Source organism: Telmatherina bonti (genome assembly GCF_933228915.1).
Source record: "Telmatherina bonti genome assembly, chromosome: 16".
NCBI lineage: Eukaryota > Metazoa > Chordata > Actinopteri > Atheriniformes > Telmatherinidae > Telmatherina > Telmatherina bonti.
In genome coordinates this window covers 23,826,062-23,842,747 of record NC_136614.1, presented here as the reverse complement: position 1 = coordinate 23,842,747, position 16,686 = coordinate 23,826,062, and the positions used below count along the sequence as shown (strand labels likewise).

General features: G+C 38.7%; 1 protein-coding gene across 3 annotated transcripts; it reads right to left on the bottom strand.

Annotated features, from left to right (window-relative positions):
* Nucleotides 1-8,596: 8,596 nt before the first annotated feature.
* On the bottom strand, nt 8,597-16,625 carry gpatch2 (G patch domain containing 2). 3 transcript variants are annotated; one of them, XM_079254958.1, is made up of 10 exons: nt 16,508-16,625; nt 15,409-15,652; nt 14,532-15,082; nt 13,423-13,487; nt 12,945-13,142; nt 12,391-12,511; nt 11,814-11,853; nt 11,636-11,700; nt 11,346-11,434; nt 8,597-10,524 (listed from the first exon to the last, which is right to left on the bottom strand). In XM_079254958.1, the coding sequence occupies exons 1-10, from the start codon at nt 16,555-16,557 to the stop codon at nt 10,355-10,357; spliced, it is 1,593 nt and encodes a 530-aa protein (XP_079111084.1). In that variant the 5' UTR covers nt 16,558-16,625; the 3' UTR covers nt 8,597-10,354. The 3 variants fall into 3 exon arrangements, 2 of the variants coding, with proteins under 2 accessions (XP_079111084.1, XP_079111085.1); XM_079254959.1 differs by having other exon boundaries at nt 14,535-15,082; XR_013771608.1 differs by lacking the exon at nt 11,814-11,853 and having other exon boundaries at nt 10,479-10,524; nt 11,636-11,760.
* Nucleotides 16,626-16,686: the final 61 nt, after the last annotated feature.

Here is a 16,686-nt window from a genome sequence, read left to right as displayed (position 1 = left end):
AATTGCTGGATACACATAGGTAGTTCTAAATTGGAAAAGGTAAACCTAGGTGCTGGACCAAGGGAAAATTGAAGTAATAGAGAAATATAAGTCTGTAAACCAGTAGTGGCTTCCAACGCGGTTTATTGACCCACAGTAAAAATTAACATTACGGGCCAAGGCTCATACTTAGACTAGTATAGGAAAAGTCTGAGGAAGGGGCCTTGGCCCAAAATGTCACTTCACTTTGACATTCTTAAAACATTACTTAATTAATTGTGTTTTTATGGGTAGAATGGCTGGCATTTAAAGTTGTTATATGGTTTAACCCACTTTTCACCTGAATCTACTTCACAGATATACAGACATCTCCCTTCACAATTCACTGGTGAAATTCAAAGTTGCTTTTTTCCATAAATGATAACAAGCTATTCTGGTCCTGAATAAGTACAAACTTTGAGACTATCACGTCTTATGCAGGAATTCCATTTACATGACACTATTCTGGACTTATTTGCAGAAAAATGACTTTTGCATCAGAGTTTCACATAATATAGAAGTTACTTTGGTTTCTTCTGTGACCTTATAAGCTACTATACACAATATTCTTGAAGTGAATATTGTTATTGAACAACTCCTGGATTTCATTTATTCAAACTCAGAATGTCTCACTGTAGGGTCCTGTTAAACCTATAAAGGGACTTTTGGTAATCTTTTCCATTCTGATGATACTGTTCACAAAAAACTTCTGCATTACTGAAATGAAGATTTCAGATTAAAACTGAATAAACACCAACATCAGATTACCCAGAATAACCAAGACTCATTTCTCTTTTTTATCTCTTTTAGTACTTGTGCCAACATCTTTGGAATAATTAATATTTACACAGCCATAGAAAAAGCTTCCAACGGGTTTGCTAATTTTCAAACGCCACTGCGAGCATCTGAAAGTCTTTCTCTTGTTTGTATCTTCTCATCTCTTCCTCCTTGATTTCTCAGCAGGATACCGCTCTCTGAGCTAAAGCAATCTCCATAGGAATGAAATCACCTGTGCTAATCTGTTGCTGAGACAAAGGCCAGACAGCAGACTGCATGGAAGGGGCTTTATCTCATTGTGCACAACATGAAAACTCCCTGCAAAACTGCAGCCGCCATTATGGCAACCATATGCACATATATACTAACAAAAATATGAACACATACACCATAAAACTCAAAAAGAAGGTACACAAGAACCATGAAAGTGAAAAAAAAAAAAAGATTTCTAATATATTCCATCCAAACTACAAAATAAATCTTGTACAGTTTAGATTTCACTGAAGAAATCTCTAAAGACAAATTATCTTCAAAAAACCATTTAGGAAACAATGTTGACAAAAATGAAGCAAATCTTATCTCATCAAAGGCTTTAACTTGGCTGCTACCATCAATAGATTATTTGCTCATTACTGGGAACAATTAAAGTGATATAAATAGAAAGGACAGATTACTAAGAATCTTAAAACCCACTGAGTAGATTGAGGTTATTAGGGTACTTTCTGCACTGAGGCTTCACATATAAATCTCAGGCTACATTATTTATTAAATTTTCTTTAAATCTCATTTTATTTATTTTGAGGGGAGCTTTTTTTTGTCACCTTTATTAACGAACTTTAATTAGTTTGATACCAAACAGAGTATTGACAATCCAATTTTAGTAGTTATTACCTACACCATATAGGAGGTAATCAGCAGCATTGGTTTGTCTGTAGCAACAAAATCTAAGAAGTTATAGATGGATTTTGATTAAATCCAGCTCATTGCCTGGATCCAGGGTTTTTTAAAACACTTTTTTTTACTCAAGAGCGAGAGGGTTCATTTTGTGATTTGTGCTTTAGATAAAAAAAAAATTATTGCACATAATTGGCTTGGTGGAGGTCTGTGCTCTCCGAGCTCTTCTAGTTTAAGAATAAAGCAACTAATTTGGAAAGATCTGGGCTGAGCAGGTGATATATATAAATCAACAAAAGGCAGACAGCAAATGCGTGCTTGTTTATTGTTCCAAACCCATATTAGAGAATCACATATGAGGCAGAACTGCTTACATGCCTGGAATTTTTTTTTTTTAATCTCACTCAGTTTATGCTGTTAATGAATTTTCAGTCAGAAAATTTAGATATAAAGCATATAGTACATATTGCACAAAACATTTTCAATTCCTTTTAGTATAAAGGCAAAAAAAATGTATTGTGATGTTAGCGTGTCTATGTCAAGCTTAAATGCCAGCTGATAGTTGATGAAAAACTGTAAGGCAGGAATAAATGCATGATAAAAATTTGTCATTTTATTTAGTCATGTCAAAAGTTAAAGTAATACAATTAATGTTCACTTTTCTTTCTACTGAATTTGACCCATCTCTGGCATATGCTCCACATCTATTTCAATATGTCTATTTCTCTGCCACTAGAGCAGTCTGTAAAATGTAATAATATAAATAACACATTTTGACTGAACAGATTGTTGTGCAGAGTAGAGTGCTATTTTCACATAAAGCTGCTTCCTGGTTTAAACAAATTCCTGGAAAGTTCAGAAACAATGACCCTGATCGCATTTGGAATCTTTAGTCTGCACTGATCCTTGCAGTCCAGCATTGGTTGGTCTCAACCTCTTTTGGATGACAAACATGCGCTTCATCAAATAAACAAGCTGAAAAAGCAGCTTTTTCAATTCAGAGGAAATATGTCAAAAAATAGAGAGAATGAATGACAAGCAAGCTCCAAGACACGAGCAGAAGCGAAATCCAGAGTTGACAGCTTATAGAAACATGGAAACAAGCTAAATACGGCAGATGAAATCAAGCATGCCTGGCCACAGTTAGACCTCAAAAACATTTTTACACTGCCGAGCCCCAACTGGAGACAGAAGCTCAATTGCAGCTCTGGAGGGATGCTGCCTATAATGGAGCACCCAGCTGCCAGCTATTGACCCCGCACACCAACTGTATATATTTCTATGTGAAGAACAAGAAAAGTCCAGGTGAAACAGGCACAACTCAGTGTGTGCGTACACTCCCTCTTTCTCATTCCTAAATTCACAGCCACCAAATCTCAGCCTCAAGCGACAGTTGTCACATTTGTCACTTCCGAAACCGGACAGTCACTCAGCAACTTCAATCCTCTTCACACACATTAGCATTAACCTTAGAACCAGAAACTCGTTATCTGCTTAGTTTATATCTGACTCTTAGTCATCCATCAATTACTGAGACAGAGGGACAGACCATTGACACTGTGTGCAAACACCATTGTCCCATTGCACCAACACTGCACCTTTCAGACACTGAGATGCTTTACAAAATGGGATAAATACAAGAAAGTAAGACAACAAAAATAAACAACCCTGAAAAATAGTCATCATTTAATGCAAAAAGAGGGAGTATTTTTTTTATTTTTACATGCTTTGCAGTTAAAAGTCTTTAAATAGATGGATGGGAGGGAAATGAAACATAAAATAACTGACAGATGAGAGCTTGAAATAGGATCAGTTTCATATCGATCTGTGGCAAACTGTATCAGGATCAGAGGTCATGCACACACATCCATGGAAGAAACCTTAGAAACCTCCTGGGAGAAGCTTAAAGTGACATAACCATAGAAATGTCACTTAGAGCTACTGAGACCTGCTGATGTTCCTCCTCAGAGGAGGTCAATGGTCGTCAAATGCTTTTCACTTATCTGGAGATCCTACAGTCCCACTGCGGAGGAAGTGAGTCACTGCCAGGAAATGTATATGCACAGGAAGGCTCTCAGGCAGACAGGATTTCATTAGGACTCATTTAAGGCTGTTTTATGAATATTTGAGAGAAAAGTGAGAAATCCAGCTCAGCTGCAGGCTTTTACAATTGATTTATGCATGATAACCACTTGGCTGGATTGCCCCCTAGTGGAAGAATGTCCTTCATATTCATATTGTACAGCAATAAATGGGCGGGGGGGGGGCGGCTGTTTTTTTTTTTTTTTTTTTTTTTTTTTTTTTTTGTAGGACTATCCTGTAGCTAGGCATTTACCTGGTAGCATACAATTGTTCTCGTCTCATTAGAGCATACTATTGTCTTCCTCCAGGTGCCCATCTGGAAGGCCTTTTAGGGTGATTAGTCTATATAACCAAGCCTCTCCTAACAACATAATATGATTAACACAGCAAAAACTCTCCATATTCTCAACGAGAACTATTGGATTAACTGGTCATCTGCTGGTTAACTTCCTCCTACTGGTCTCTGAATGTTCTGCAGTGCATGATGGTAAAAAAAAAAAAAATGGAGGCCATCTTTTTCCATTCACATGTATAAAGTGGGAGTTCAGAGTAAAGCTACTTGTTGTCTTTTCCGAAAATAAGTTAAAGATAATGTACGACTGGATTTCTTTTGCTTTCTGTAAACATCAGTTATTTTTCTTCAACACATGTTTTTTTTTTCCTCTTTCTTTATCCAACTCTGGGTTTTAAAGATAGAGCTGCAGATAGCTGCATATTGTACAGATTGTAGGGCTCTTAAAGGCAAGTGTAAGTACATTTACTTTAATAATGGAATTATCTCCTTAACATTCACGGGGCAAAGGGAAAATCTACTTAAAGGGCCAATCCAAATATATCCTTTTGACCCTGCCTGGAGAGCTGTGGACTAGATAGTGGTCTTACTGAAAAACACCACAGCTAGGGAATGTTAAATTTATCTAGTTTATGGACCACTGTCCTCTTTAGATGCTACTTGAAATATTTTATTTGGAAGGCTGGACTGAAGGGCTATTCTATTATTTCCCCTAAATGCCCAAAATCCAGTTACATAAACAACAAACAAAATGGAGGACATTGTAACAAGCACAAAGGCGTAAAAAGCAAACAATGGTTCACCAAAGTAGACTCGGGTACAGCACAGATTTTAGAAGTAAGAATTTGATTCAAACGTGTTACACTTCTGCAAATAATAAAGACTCATGTACATTTTCAATAGATCTCTACATAAAATATCTCATTTTTATATTTGTTCACCAAAGTAAACTTATTAGTTGCTATATTTAAAGTACCTTTTACCATTTTTTAACTTCTATTTAAAAAAAAAAAAAAAAAAAAAAAGTCACTGTTGATAAGGGTCCCGAGGAGCCAAAATTTAAGCATAATAATGGTTTAACTTTCCTTTTTCGGGACTCTGTGTTTTCTGATGCACCTGCACCTAAAAAAGCCGCATGAAAGAATATCCTTTTAAAAAGAGAGATAACTCTTGTGCTATTACAAACCACTTAATTTCTGTCTTTGTAAGGATGCGTCCTACTCATTTAACAGTTGTCATAATTCCCTATCTGTTATAGTTACAGTGAAACAAACCTTTGCAGAGTGGCTAAATGACTTGTTACTAGTTTCACTGTAATAAATAAATAAATAAATAACTTTTTAAAATCTCTAAGTTGTTTGCATCTGGTGGCCATTACCTATAAAAAGGTGTTTTGTTTTGTGTGTGTTTTTGGGGCTATTCTGTTTAACTGATCTTATAAATTGTGTTCTTGGTTTATGTTTTCTTGTTTATGTGGGAGGTTATGTTTCATTGAAGGTTATTTTTTCCAAAAGATTTTTTTTTCTCAAATGTGTTTTTTTGTTGTTTTTTTTTGTTTTTTTATAAACAGAGCTTTATAATTTTATAAGTCTTTTTGTAAAATATTGAAAGGTTTTTTTTTTTATGCTTCATTTGTTAATTTTCTGAACTATAAAAGCAAAACATTGTGATGTTTTTGATTTTATATTTCCTTTATTTTATTTAAACTGGAGATGTTAGAATAACCTTTACATTAACCAAGTACAAGAATATATAAATATCTTCTTTCAGTACATTCATTTAAGAATATGAGAAGCAGTACCACTAGTCTCGCTTTTTTTCCAGTGTTGGCTTTTTTTTTTTCCCCTCTCACACAGGCACCTGGCTCCCTGGCGAAGAGTCTCTGATGTGGGTCCACACGCTGAATCCGGGGAGTCAGCACCACACATGCCTAATGCTGATGTCAGGAACTATTAGAAACACTTTCACATGCCCGCACTCACACCGAGAAACAGCATGCAGTCTATCTCATCATATCACTTTTATCTCCACAGGTGGCAAATTTAGCCCTCTGGCTCAGTGTCAGCATGTCTACACTAAACAAATCAACACAAAACACACAAAGAAAAGAGCTATCCTGTCATGTTTGTTTTTTTAAATAAAAAAAAAAACTCAAGCACAGCTTTATGAATTTACCTTGTGGATTTCTGCTTTACATTTATCTACCCATCCATCTAGACACACCTTTAACTTAACATGTTTTGTCAGCAACTCCACAGGTGAGCCAGCGTCATCTCACATTGTGTTGCTCCATGACGAGATCAAGCCAATGCTCAACCCACACTTTACATTCATGCTTTCTTTCTTCACATTTTCTTTCCTTCTTTCTGCAACTCACCCCTGTCCCTAATCATTTCATCATGCTGATGCTTCCAGATGCAACTTTGGGACATTTCAGCTTACAGGCGAGATGTAACACCACTGCCACTTGTCTCTCTCAAGGCTTCAGGGTGATTTCCCAGTGACCCCACCTTCTGGTCACCCAGTCAGTTTGCTCAGCACAGACTACTGATTCCTGGCCAATTTCTGGTACACCATTCAAAATGTAATTTTCTGCAAGATTACACATGATAATGACTCGCATTGGAGGGTTGCCATAAATGAACACTTCCAATTATACATGCATAACTATCGATCTGTCAACAGAAGCAGTCAGGAGGAGGAGAGGGGAGAGGAGGCACAAGGCTGGACATGTGTACAGTCATATATCTTTCTTGATACTGCTCACAGAAACAAACACACACACACACACAAAGAAAGAGTGGGTGCTGCTGCAGATGCACTCAATGGGTGAATAAATAACAGAACTACTTACAAAGTCTTACAAAAAGGCTTTGAAGGTAGTGTCGTTGGGAGCCAATAAAAAGCCAGAGAGATGAGTTCACCTGGGATCAGAGTAGACCTTCACCTGCAAGCACACACAAAACACCCACACACACACCTCGGAAACATCACACCGGACCGTTTCTAAGCAGATAGGAGCAAAAAAAAAAAAAAAGAAACACGTCGGTCCCATCCACTGCGATTGAATCTACTTGTTCCCATCCGCTCGTCTTATTGCTTTTGCTCAGTACTCACTGTCAGTTTCATCCACGGGCTGGCTGCTCTTCCACTCTACAGCTGCAGTCAGTCAGTCTCAAGGACAAACGCTCCAGCTCTCCTCGCCTCCGGTCTCTGTAGCTCAGCGATGCAGCAGCGCACACACAAATTCATGAACACACTCACACACACACACTGTGCCCTCTCCCTCTTTCTCTGCTTTCAGCATCTCACTCTGATGTGCTGCTGAGTTTACCTGCCTGGCTTTGCCACAGGGGAGTCCTGAGAGAGTGTGTCAGAAAGTGTGTCTAAGAGACTGGGTGGGTGTAAGGAAAGGGGGCGCAGCCAGCATCCCCCTTTTTCTTGTATGCAGAGGGGGGCGAGAGTAGAGGACACACAGTGTTCCAACATACCCAGAGATACAGAGGTTTTCTGTTGCAGGCTGGCAAAACGAATGGGGGGGGAGACGACACGCATCGTATTTCAGCAATGTTGACTCAGCATGTGTTGATAGGGCTGGAAATATTTTAAGTTCATGTTTTTCTGAGTGTGGGGCTCCTGGAAAAGTTCCCTTGAAGTTAACTAAAAGGAAGGGTCAAGATCAGAGTCGGTGCTGCGGTTGAGAGTTGCTGCATTTCATCTTTAACGAGTTAATTTCATACCAATGTCTAAGAAAAATAAGTAGCAACAGCAAATAAATCCTTTGAAAACTAAATTACACTGTTAGGCACCGGGTGATCATTATCTAGCTTGTCCCACATTTATCAGCATAAAGCTGTTTGGTATGCAAGTAACCAACAAGCTAATGATCAACAGGAATGAGATTCAGATTTCATTCAGGAAAGTATTAAAAAAAATTGACTCTCAGGCCATTACAACGTAAATCATCTGATAAGATATTATAAATATTTAACTATTTGGTCAAAATCCTGAGTAAAGTAACCCCTTCTGTCAACATTGGCAATAATGGTAGTAGGATTCAGGAGGATGTTTCTGACACTAGTTGAACCATCATTCTGAACAGAAAAAAAGAAAAATTAGAACAATCCAGTGAAAATGTTTCTAGAGCGTTCAGGATCTCAGGCTGACAAGACAATAAACTCAAGCATTTTTCAAGAAAACAACTAAAAGACTTCAGGAAAACTGCAAACATCCTGAATCCCGTTCCATGTAGTTGAGCGTGACCATTTCCACCAAAAAGCATTGGAGAAACATCCAAAGTGAAGGTATACCAGGTTTGTAGAAAAGGACTTCAGTCTCAGTTGTGTCAGTGTGGTTTGCACAAATACTAACTCAAGGGTCTGAATATTTCATATAAACGGGCCATTCCGATTTTATTAAGTTTACAAATCATTTCAAAAACTTTTCTTTTGCTTTGACATCATGGAGAAATGTGTGTGAACTGACAAAAAATGAAAAGAAAAGGATGGAATCCAAATTCAGATAAGTTTGAGGTTTATTAGCAGCTTTGTTTAACCCATTCAGACCTGAGGTCTATATAAATGAAGAGAACAGTTGTTTCCTGGTCTATCTTACACTTTTCCTTTCCTTTCCTTTTTAAACCATAGAACAGATACATCTGGATCTGCATTAAACCAAGTTGGGGTACAGAAAGCGTGATTTGTAGAAGTGATGAGACATGTTCGACTTCATTTGGGGATACCAACCTCAACACTTCCACGCTAAATAAAATTACAGATGAACTTTTAATTACTTGATCAGTCTTAATAAACTGATAATTAACCCTAAAGGGCAATAAAACTATATTTCTAATATAATTTCAACCTCAGCCAATATCTCTTTAAATCAGCCTGGGCTTTGCAGGGTTAAAAAGACACATATACAGCTACAATATAACATCCCATAAACCTTCACAGTTATAAACAATGGCTAGCCAATATGCTAACAAAGCTGCATCACCCATTAAAGTCTTATAAAAAAGAAACTGAGGAAGAATCAACATTTTAAAACAAAAACTACTTTCATCATTTGTCTGCAGTTGCAGTTTATTTTGTTTTGATGCCCAGTTCTGTGTGATTACGCATTAGTCGGTCTCTGCTTGCCCACTGTCCTGAGAAAAGGTCTCACCAAGCTAGTTAAATGAAAACACCTGGTACCTACAGGTATGAGAGCCCTTTAAGTGACACCAACATTCCCACTTTATTTTTTTCTTGGCAACCGTCTCCAAACTTGCATGGAAGTGCTAGCACCCGTCTCATTCGTCACTTCAGTATTTACTGTATAAAGTCATTTAGCATATATAGAACTGTCTAAATGCTACAGTCTGCAGCAGTGTCTTTTATAGAAAAATGTAATACTATTTAAAACAAGACAGGAAAAAAAAAAATTTTGTACAAATGATTAGTTTCTTTTTAAATATCTGCAAAATTCTGCAGTGACTGCACATCCATGCATACTGAAGCAGAATGAAAAACTGGCTTTTGATTTCTTTAGATATATATTGTTTGTTTGTGGGGAGATAAAACATTGCAATAGCATGACTTGCCCCATTATATGGAGAACAAAAAGCATTAACATCCAGATACCCCCACTTATATCTTTGCAGAATACTCCAACTTCATTACACACACACACATACACAAAAAAGCATAAAAGGTGTCTTGAGGTAAAAATCTACTCAAGCCTTTACTTAAAAAAAAAACAAAAAACATGTGCAATATTGGACAAAACCATTGTGGATTTGTTTTCTAATCAATACCGCTGACTGCTATCAAAGCGCGCTGTCGTCAGTGGCACAAGCTGAGGCACTGCTCTCAGCCCAACACTCCAGTTCTCTGGCCTGTAATGCTGGCATCTGAGGTAACATGTGATGAAGCATCAATGACTTTTTTTTATTTTTTTTATCTCCAACATGGAGTGAGAACACAAGAGGTCCTTTTTCCAGCTCAGTTTTTGTCAATCACTTTCACATGACAAGGAGTCTGTGTAGGTCCTAGGTCTCTTAACAGCCTCCCCAATATGGGAACGCTTTCATCAAAGATGTTCGGGGTATACCAAGCCTTGCTTCTTCCCTTGTTTCAGCTCACATGCCTGGATTACTCTGGAGTAATAGTAGTATTACTAACAATAATAAAAAGGGAAAAAATAAGTAAAAAAAAAAAAAAAAGACCCTGAGGAAAATCATTACTTTATGTTTTTGTTTGGGCATCTAGCCCTAGTCTGCAGCAGGTTCAGAGTCCAGAGACTGGGTCTTCAGTTGAAACCTAAACCTGCCCCTTTAGGTCTTTGAGTGGCCCGGACGGGCTCAGTGATTCCCCTTCCATCTGGGCCCAGCCCCATCCCTGGAGTCCAGCCCATGGTTTGCAACATGCGGTTTCCCATGTTTGTGTCAGGGATGGGAGGGGCGTTCTCCCCTACCACACCTGAAAGAAAAAAAAAAAAAAAAAAAAAGGTTTAACACATTCGAAAAAAGGGATATTTCTATTCTAAATATGGCTGACATATGCAAAGCTGAACAGTAATGATGCATCTTAACGCCACTTGCTAATAGGTCTGGTATTAATTCCATAACAGAAAATTATATGGCATTAATTTTGATTTAATCCAGTATCAGTTTGGATGAATGACTTAAAGTAGTGGCAAAGTTTGCACACGGAATTTTTTTTCCAGAGTTAAAACACAAGTTCTTGTTTTACACATTTGACAGCATGTCTACATACTGACGCAGCTTTAGCGCAAACGTAAACATCTAATTGACTTAGCCACATTTCCAGTCATGTCAGGAATGCATCCAAATAAGTGAAGCGTGCATGTTTCTTGTCTTGGACAATGGTCATTTTATCCTCTCTTTTCCAGGAAGTTCACTTTGGTCACAGAGCCCAACCAATTACTGTTTTTAATCCTCTCTTTATAAGTGAGCAGGGCAAAGTAAAGCTGCTCATTCCATGAGCTGCTAGTGTGCTGCTCAGGACTGGCTACCCTGCCTTTAGCAACGCAGTATGTCTATAGTCTATCAACTGGCCAAAGCATAAGAAAAACATTTAGCTTAACCCTTCTGAAAATACAAAATAAAGCTTCTGTCCTTTGTTGTACATCAGAGTGAAATAGGAGGCATGGAGGAAAGCAGACTGAGCCCACTAAGCTCAATGAAGTGAGAAAGAAGAGCCAAAAATAAAATAAAAGGGGGCAGCTGGCAAGAGGTACCAGATGGTGTGTTAGGTGTAGCTAGGTGTACATCCAATACCTGAGGGTGCAGTAGAACCAAGGGGGGCTGCCTTTCGCCTCCGCTTGACATCCCCTGTGCACAGAGAGCCGAGATGTCCGCTGGTCTGTCTGCAAAACCAGACAGGAAAATATGGCAGGATTAGGGTGCTGGAAACAGTAGAAAATGAACAAAACCATCAAACAACATGATTTTTTTTTTTTTTTTTTTTTTTTTTTTAAGGGAGGAATATTGACACTGTACCAAAAACAGAAAATTAATCTTGAGCGCTGAACGTAAACTGCAGGAGTTTTCAGTAAAACTGTGCTCACCTGCTTGCAGTTTTTACTGAACAGCTCCTTCGGTGCCCTCTGTCTGTCCGTGGGTCCCAGTGCAACTGAAGTGGCAGCGAGGGGAAGACAGAGGATGAAACTTAATATCTGAAGCACCTTTGACCCTTTTAAAAGAGAATAAGAGGAAGTAAAAATAAAAAAAAAACACACAGCTCACCTGTCCATGGTCTCTCCTCGAGCTTGAGCTAAACCAGGGCCTGTTAGAGACATCATAGATTAAAGCACCACATTGATACCATGGCAGTTTCCAGAGAAAAATAACTGGAGATCAAGATTGCTATCTGCTGCTAATAAGCTACGACCATCATGATATATTTTGCAGAAACCCAAAAATCGTTTTAGGTCATCTTCCCCACCCTTGACATTTGCATTGGAGGAAAAGTTTAATACTTTGATTAGTCCCCACGTATAAATGTGGAACTAGTTAATCTATAATGCGATGTATTGTACTGTAATTCTCTCTGCTTCCATAATAGTGTAACAATAATTACCAGCAGTGTTTATGTTAAAGACATCATAATATGAACTTAAATAGAAGCTTAAGTGAGAAACTACAAATTTTTCACTATTATCCTCTTGTGTGTGTGTGTGTGTGTGTATATATATATATATATATATATATATATATATATATATATATATGTTATATATAATTATAACAATGGAATTAACAAAAATGTTATTTCTGATGAAACATAATTAAACGCAATGACACAATGAAAGAGAGAACTCACTCATGGGCGTCTTGCGTTTGCCTGCCGAGTCTTTCATTGAAGCCCTGACTGGAACTTCCCTGTAGCCCAGCCTCAGGTCCCTGCTGATTTCCATGGAGACGACTCAACCTGGCCTGAAACCCTGACAAAAAATAATATGGTTTCATTGACAAACAAACTCAGCATTAAAGTTCAGAAATTGCTTAATTTGTTTGCCAATAGCATTTTGATGCAGGAGTTCAGACCAAAAATACACTTTAAATGTTACAAAGCAACTGAGCTAATCACATTACAGTGGAGGGGAAAGGCAGCTTTGTACAGTGGGAGCCAATCCACAGTTATATTGTTGAATATTGGTGTTTGTGGGAGGTGTTTGCCGCCTGGTGGTGACTAAACACACTGCAATAACATTGTAAAACTTATGAGTACATTTTTTGCTTTGAGTCTTCAAACTAAAAGTCAACTATAAAAAAATCCATTCAAGCGAGATTTCATTTGCAAGGTGACCAATTTTCTGAGCGTTTGAGCTGCAGCTTTGAAAGCAAGCATTCCTGCCCGGTATCATAGAAATCTACCTCTCTGTGCACTGGGACTCAAAAGTGGAAAAGATCCAGTGAGAATGCTGTTGAAAACTGGGTCAGCGAGGTCCAGCTCCTCTGATGCTGTCTCCCTCTCCCACCAGGGAACCACCCCAGCTATCCCACATGCACCACCAGGTCCAGAACCAGACCCAGGCTCGCCCTCATAGAACCAGTCACTCTGTTCATCATCACCTGGAACAGACACAGAGAACATGACCACAAAAGAAGAAAATGTTATAACGAGGCCTCCACACAACAGGAGCCTCTATGACGCAATCTACCCCTCCTAAGTGTCAGATCTCAAAGGTAATTGGATGATATCGGTTAGTTAACTGAGAAATATTGCTTCATCCAGAAACCAGTGTCTTTTTTTGTACTTGTGCTGTATCTATACAAAATCAGGTTAACAATGATCTACACAGCCGGTCCTATTTAATAACATAAATACTTTTAGACTTGTTAGGGAACAAACCTTGCCTGCCCTCGTCATTGGTATAAAGGCCACCATCACTGCTGTTACTCACACTGCTGGTCTCACTGAAACAAGGATTTAAAAAGGGGAATTAAAACAGCTTATAAAGATTTTGAGAAATCAAGACCTGAAATGCAGCAAAAGGCTAACAACGATAAACAGGGAGGTTCAATATCTATAAGTATTAGTAATTAGGATTTTTCCTTTATATACTGAATGCGACAGATCGCAAACCTTTTTTAACAAAATGAAGTTCCACTGTAAATAATGTAAATTAAAAACATTAAATGTATATTAACTGGAAACATACAAAGACAACATATCATTCAGAACTTTGAGATACATACATAAAATTCAATTAAATTTTAAAGATAAATACTTTTCAAATCCCAGACGGAAGTTATACATTTATAAAATTGATGCACAAAACACATTTCAAGGAAGTAAAAGATTGAAAAAATAGTATTATCAAACTCTCTAAAAATACTTGCAATATTTCACAACCGTTGATTGACAAAACGCAGTACTCTGGCTGTGAAATTTAGGTCCCAGGGTGATCCTGTACTGAACAGAAATGTTTCAGCAGTAAAAAAAATAATTGCATTAAATATTAGATATTAAGATTTGATTATAATAAAATTTCCACTCAAATATAATTTTAATGATTTGTAAATCATTCCATGATGGTTATTTTATATTTTGTTAAAAGATCCTCATGTTTCAGAAAGTGGATTGTTTTCATACATAATTTTAATGGATTTTGCATTTCTGCTAAATTTTTTATTTCACATCCAGTTAAAAAAAAAGAACAAATTAAAATCATGTCCTCACATTTTGTTGTCCAGACTACAGCCATCATTAAGATGCATTTGCTGAAAAACTGAAGTTATCAAATATATGGTCACTGAATAAAAATGTTTCCCAAAATACCAGCTTATGGTATTTCACTGTGAATTCATTATGAAGCAGACAACGGTCTGTTTATTGATACCCAACGCTACAACTTACCTGTAGTCCCAAGGACTCACAAGCACACTCATCTTTAACAGAGACAGAAGTCTTGACACTCACTTGGAATCAATAAAAAAAAAAAAAGTCAAAACACTAACCACCTGTCACTCATGTCCTCATCTGAGCCCTTCTGCTCCTCCAGCTCCATTTTGTCCTTGGGTCCTTCCACTGGAGAAGAGACAGGGTCCTCACTCTCCACCACCACCCCTTCATCTGTAGCTTCCACCCCCAACCTGTGGGTTGCCAACTTCCTCTTCTTCACCCGGTTCTTTCCTCCCACCAACCCCATCAGTCCACCTCCACACAGCTCCATGGCAACCCTGCCTTCATTTGCGCCGAGTCTATGCGGCCTGCTGCCAACGCGGGCTTTAGGGACCGGTGGGGGCCCGAGCATGATTGAGGAGGGAGGTTCTGGTTCTGCGGGTGGATCCACAGCCATACGTTTGACTTTACGCCGCCGTCTAAGACTGCGAGTTCCCTCTACTGACCCCAAGACAGCAAGGTCATCAGGCCAAAGTGGTCGCTTGCTTCTTCCCAGGTCAGCTGCATGAGGGGGTCTTCTTTTGGGGCCTAGCTGTTCATCTGAGTCACTGTTATCACGAGCATGACTGTTGGCAGCTGAGACACTTCCTGTGCTGGCACGGTAGTCCTGCAACAAATGGCAGGGTGGTGAATACCATACTGTGGTGCTGCTGCTAAATTAAGAACCTCTGACGAACTCATGCATGTCAGTCTGGTTAAAAATGACATGCATGTACTGACGAAATCTCAACAATGTAGCATCAAGGAAATCTCTTGTTGCTAACAGATGATTGTACACTTTTCTTATTTTCTTATGTATAGAAAACAAGACATTTGCATAAGAGAAGGCCTTCAGACAATCTCAAATGATCTACTCAAAAATCTTCTTGGTAGCTGGTTGAGACAAGGTTTCAACTTAACTTAAATGTGTAAAGTTCAGTGGTGCGGCCTCACCTTATGCTCCTCCACACTGGACTCTGAACCTTCACTCAGATGGCCAGTCTCCCAAGGCGGATGTGGATTGTCTGAACGCCGCTTTCTCCCCCTCCGTTTCCGAGCCTGTCTCTTCAGCAGACAGCCCACTGCCAGTGCATGGTCTCCTCCATCCCCAAAACCACCACGAGCAGCTTGTTCTGAACTCTCCTCCAGCGCTGACACCAAATCATGGACAAGCTCGTCCATTGTCTGGCGAAAGTGCCTGGAGTGAAGGAAAGCCATCTTTAGTATTTTGCATATTTTCTCTCAAACTTGGGGCCTTCAATACATTAGAACTATAGATGGTCAATCACGATCATGGCCACATAACTACTGAAGAAAGCAGGGTGGTGTTTCATTATAACTGTAAGCAAGTTGCTTGTGCACTTTTATGGGTGCATGTAAGTCAGCACCAGCCAAGATTTTGTGCATGTAGGCAAAACGTGTGGACTGTCTTTATTTAAAACACACACACACAGACACAGACTATGAGAGCAGCCCTCACCTTATTTCCAATGTACCAGTCTAAATAACCTGATGTGGCCATAAACATCAGTAGACATCGTTGAGATAGCTGTGACTGTCACGCCATAGCCAAGCTAGTACTCATATTTTACAGTGAACCTGTACATTTCTCCAGGACTTTTTGACACAAAGCACAATGAGTACATTTAACAAATACTCACGTTATTTAATCTGCTCCAAAACCTAATCCTAAAGCCCAATATATCGTTAGCAAACCACAAAGATATTGATTTTCTTCTTTATTTGGCGATTAGAGTTAGCTTTGTAGCTTAACGTCTTCTTGCTAGTTAGCTCTATAAATATTTCAGCTAACATACAATTACTTCATCTTGAAAACCATTCCAATGCTGAAAAGTGAATGTGTTTTAACATCTATGTCAGTTAAATTGTAGTAACCGTCGACCATAAAAAAGATAAAAAATAAAAGGTCCAGAAAAGCTTAGGTGCTAGCCTACTAGCATAAGCTAGCTTGCGTTCTGTAGCCGGCTGATGCACGAGAGTTGAGGGGACGTGAGCAATATGTTACGTCTCGGTGATTTCAAAGACCACCTACCAGCCAGTTCCTGCTTTGCCGATGGTTTTTAGATTAGCTGCACGGAACATTAAAGCCACCAAATGCCAAGTATATTTAGCCAGAAACAACAGACGAAGACTGACACATTGTAAACACCATACTGACACAAAAATCAGTTAGCTGGATCAATATGCGACAAGAGGAGGTGGACGCCGAAA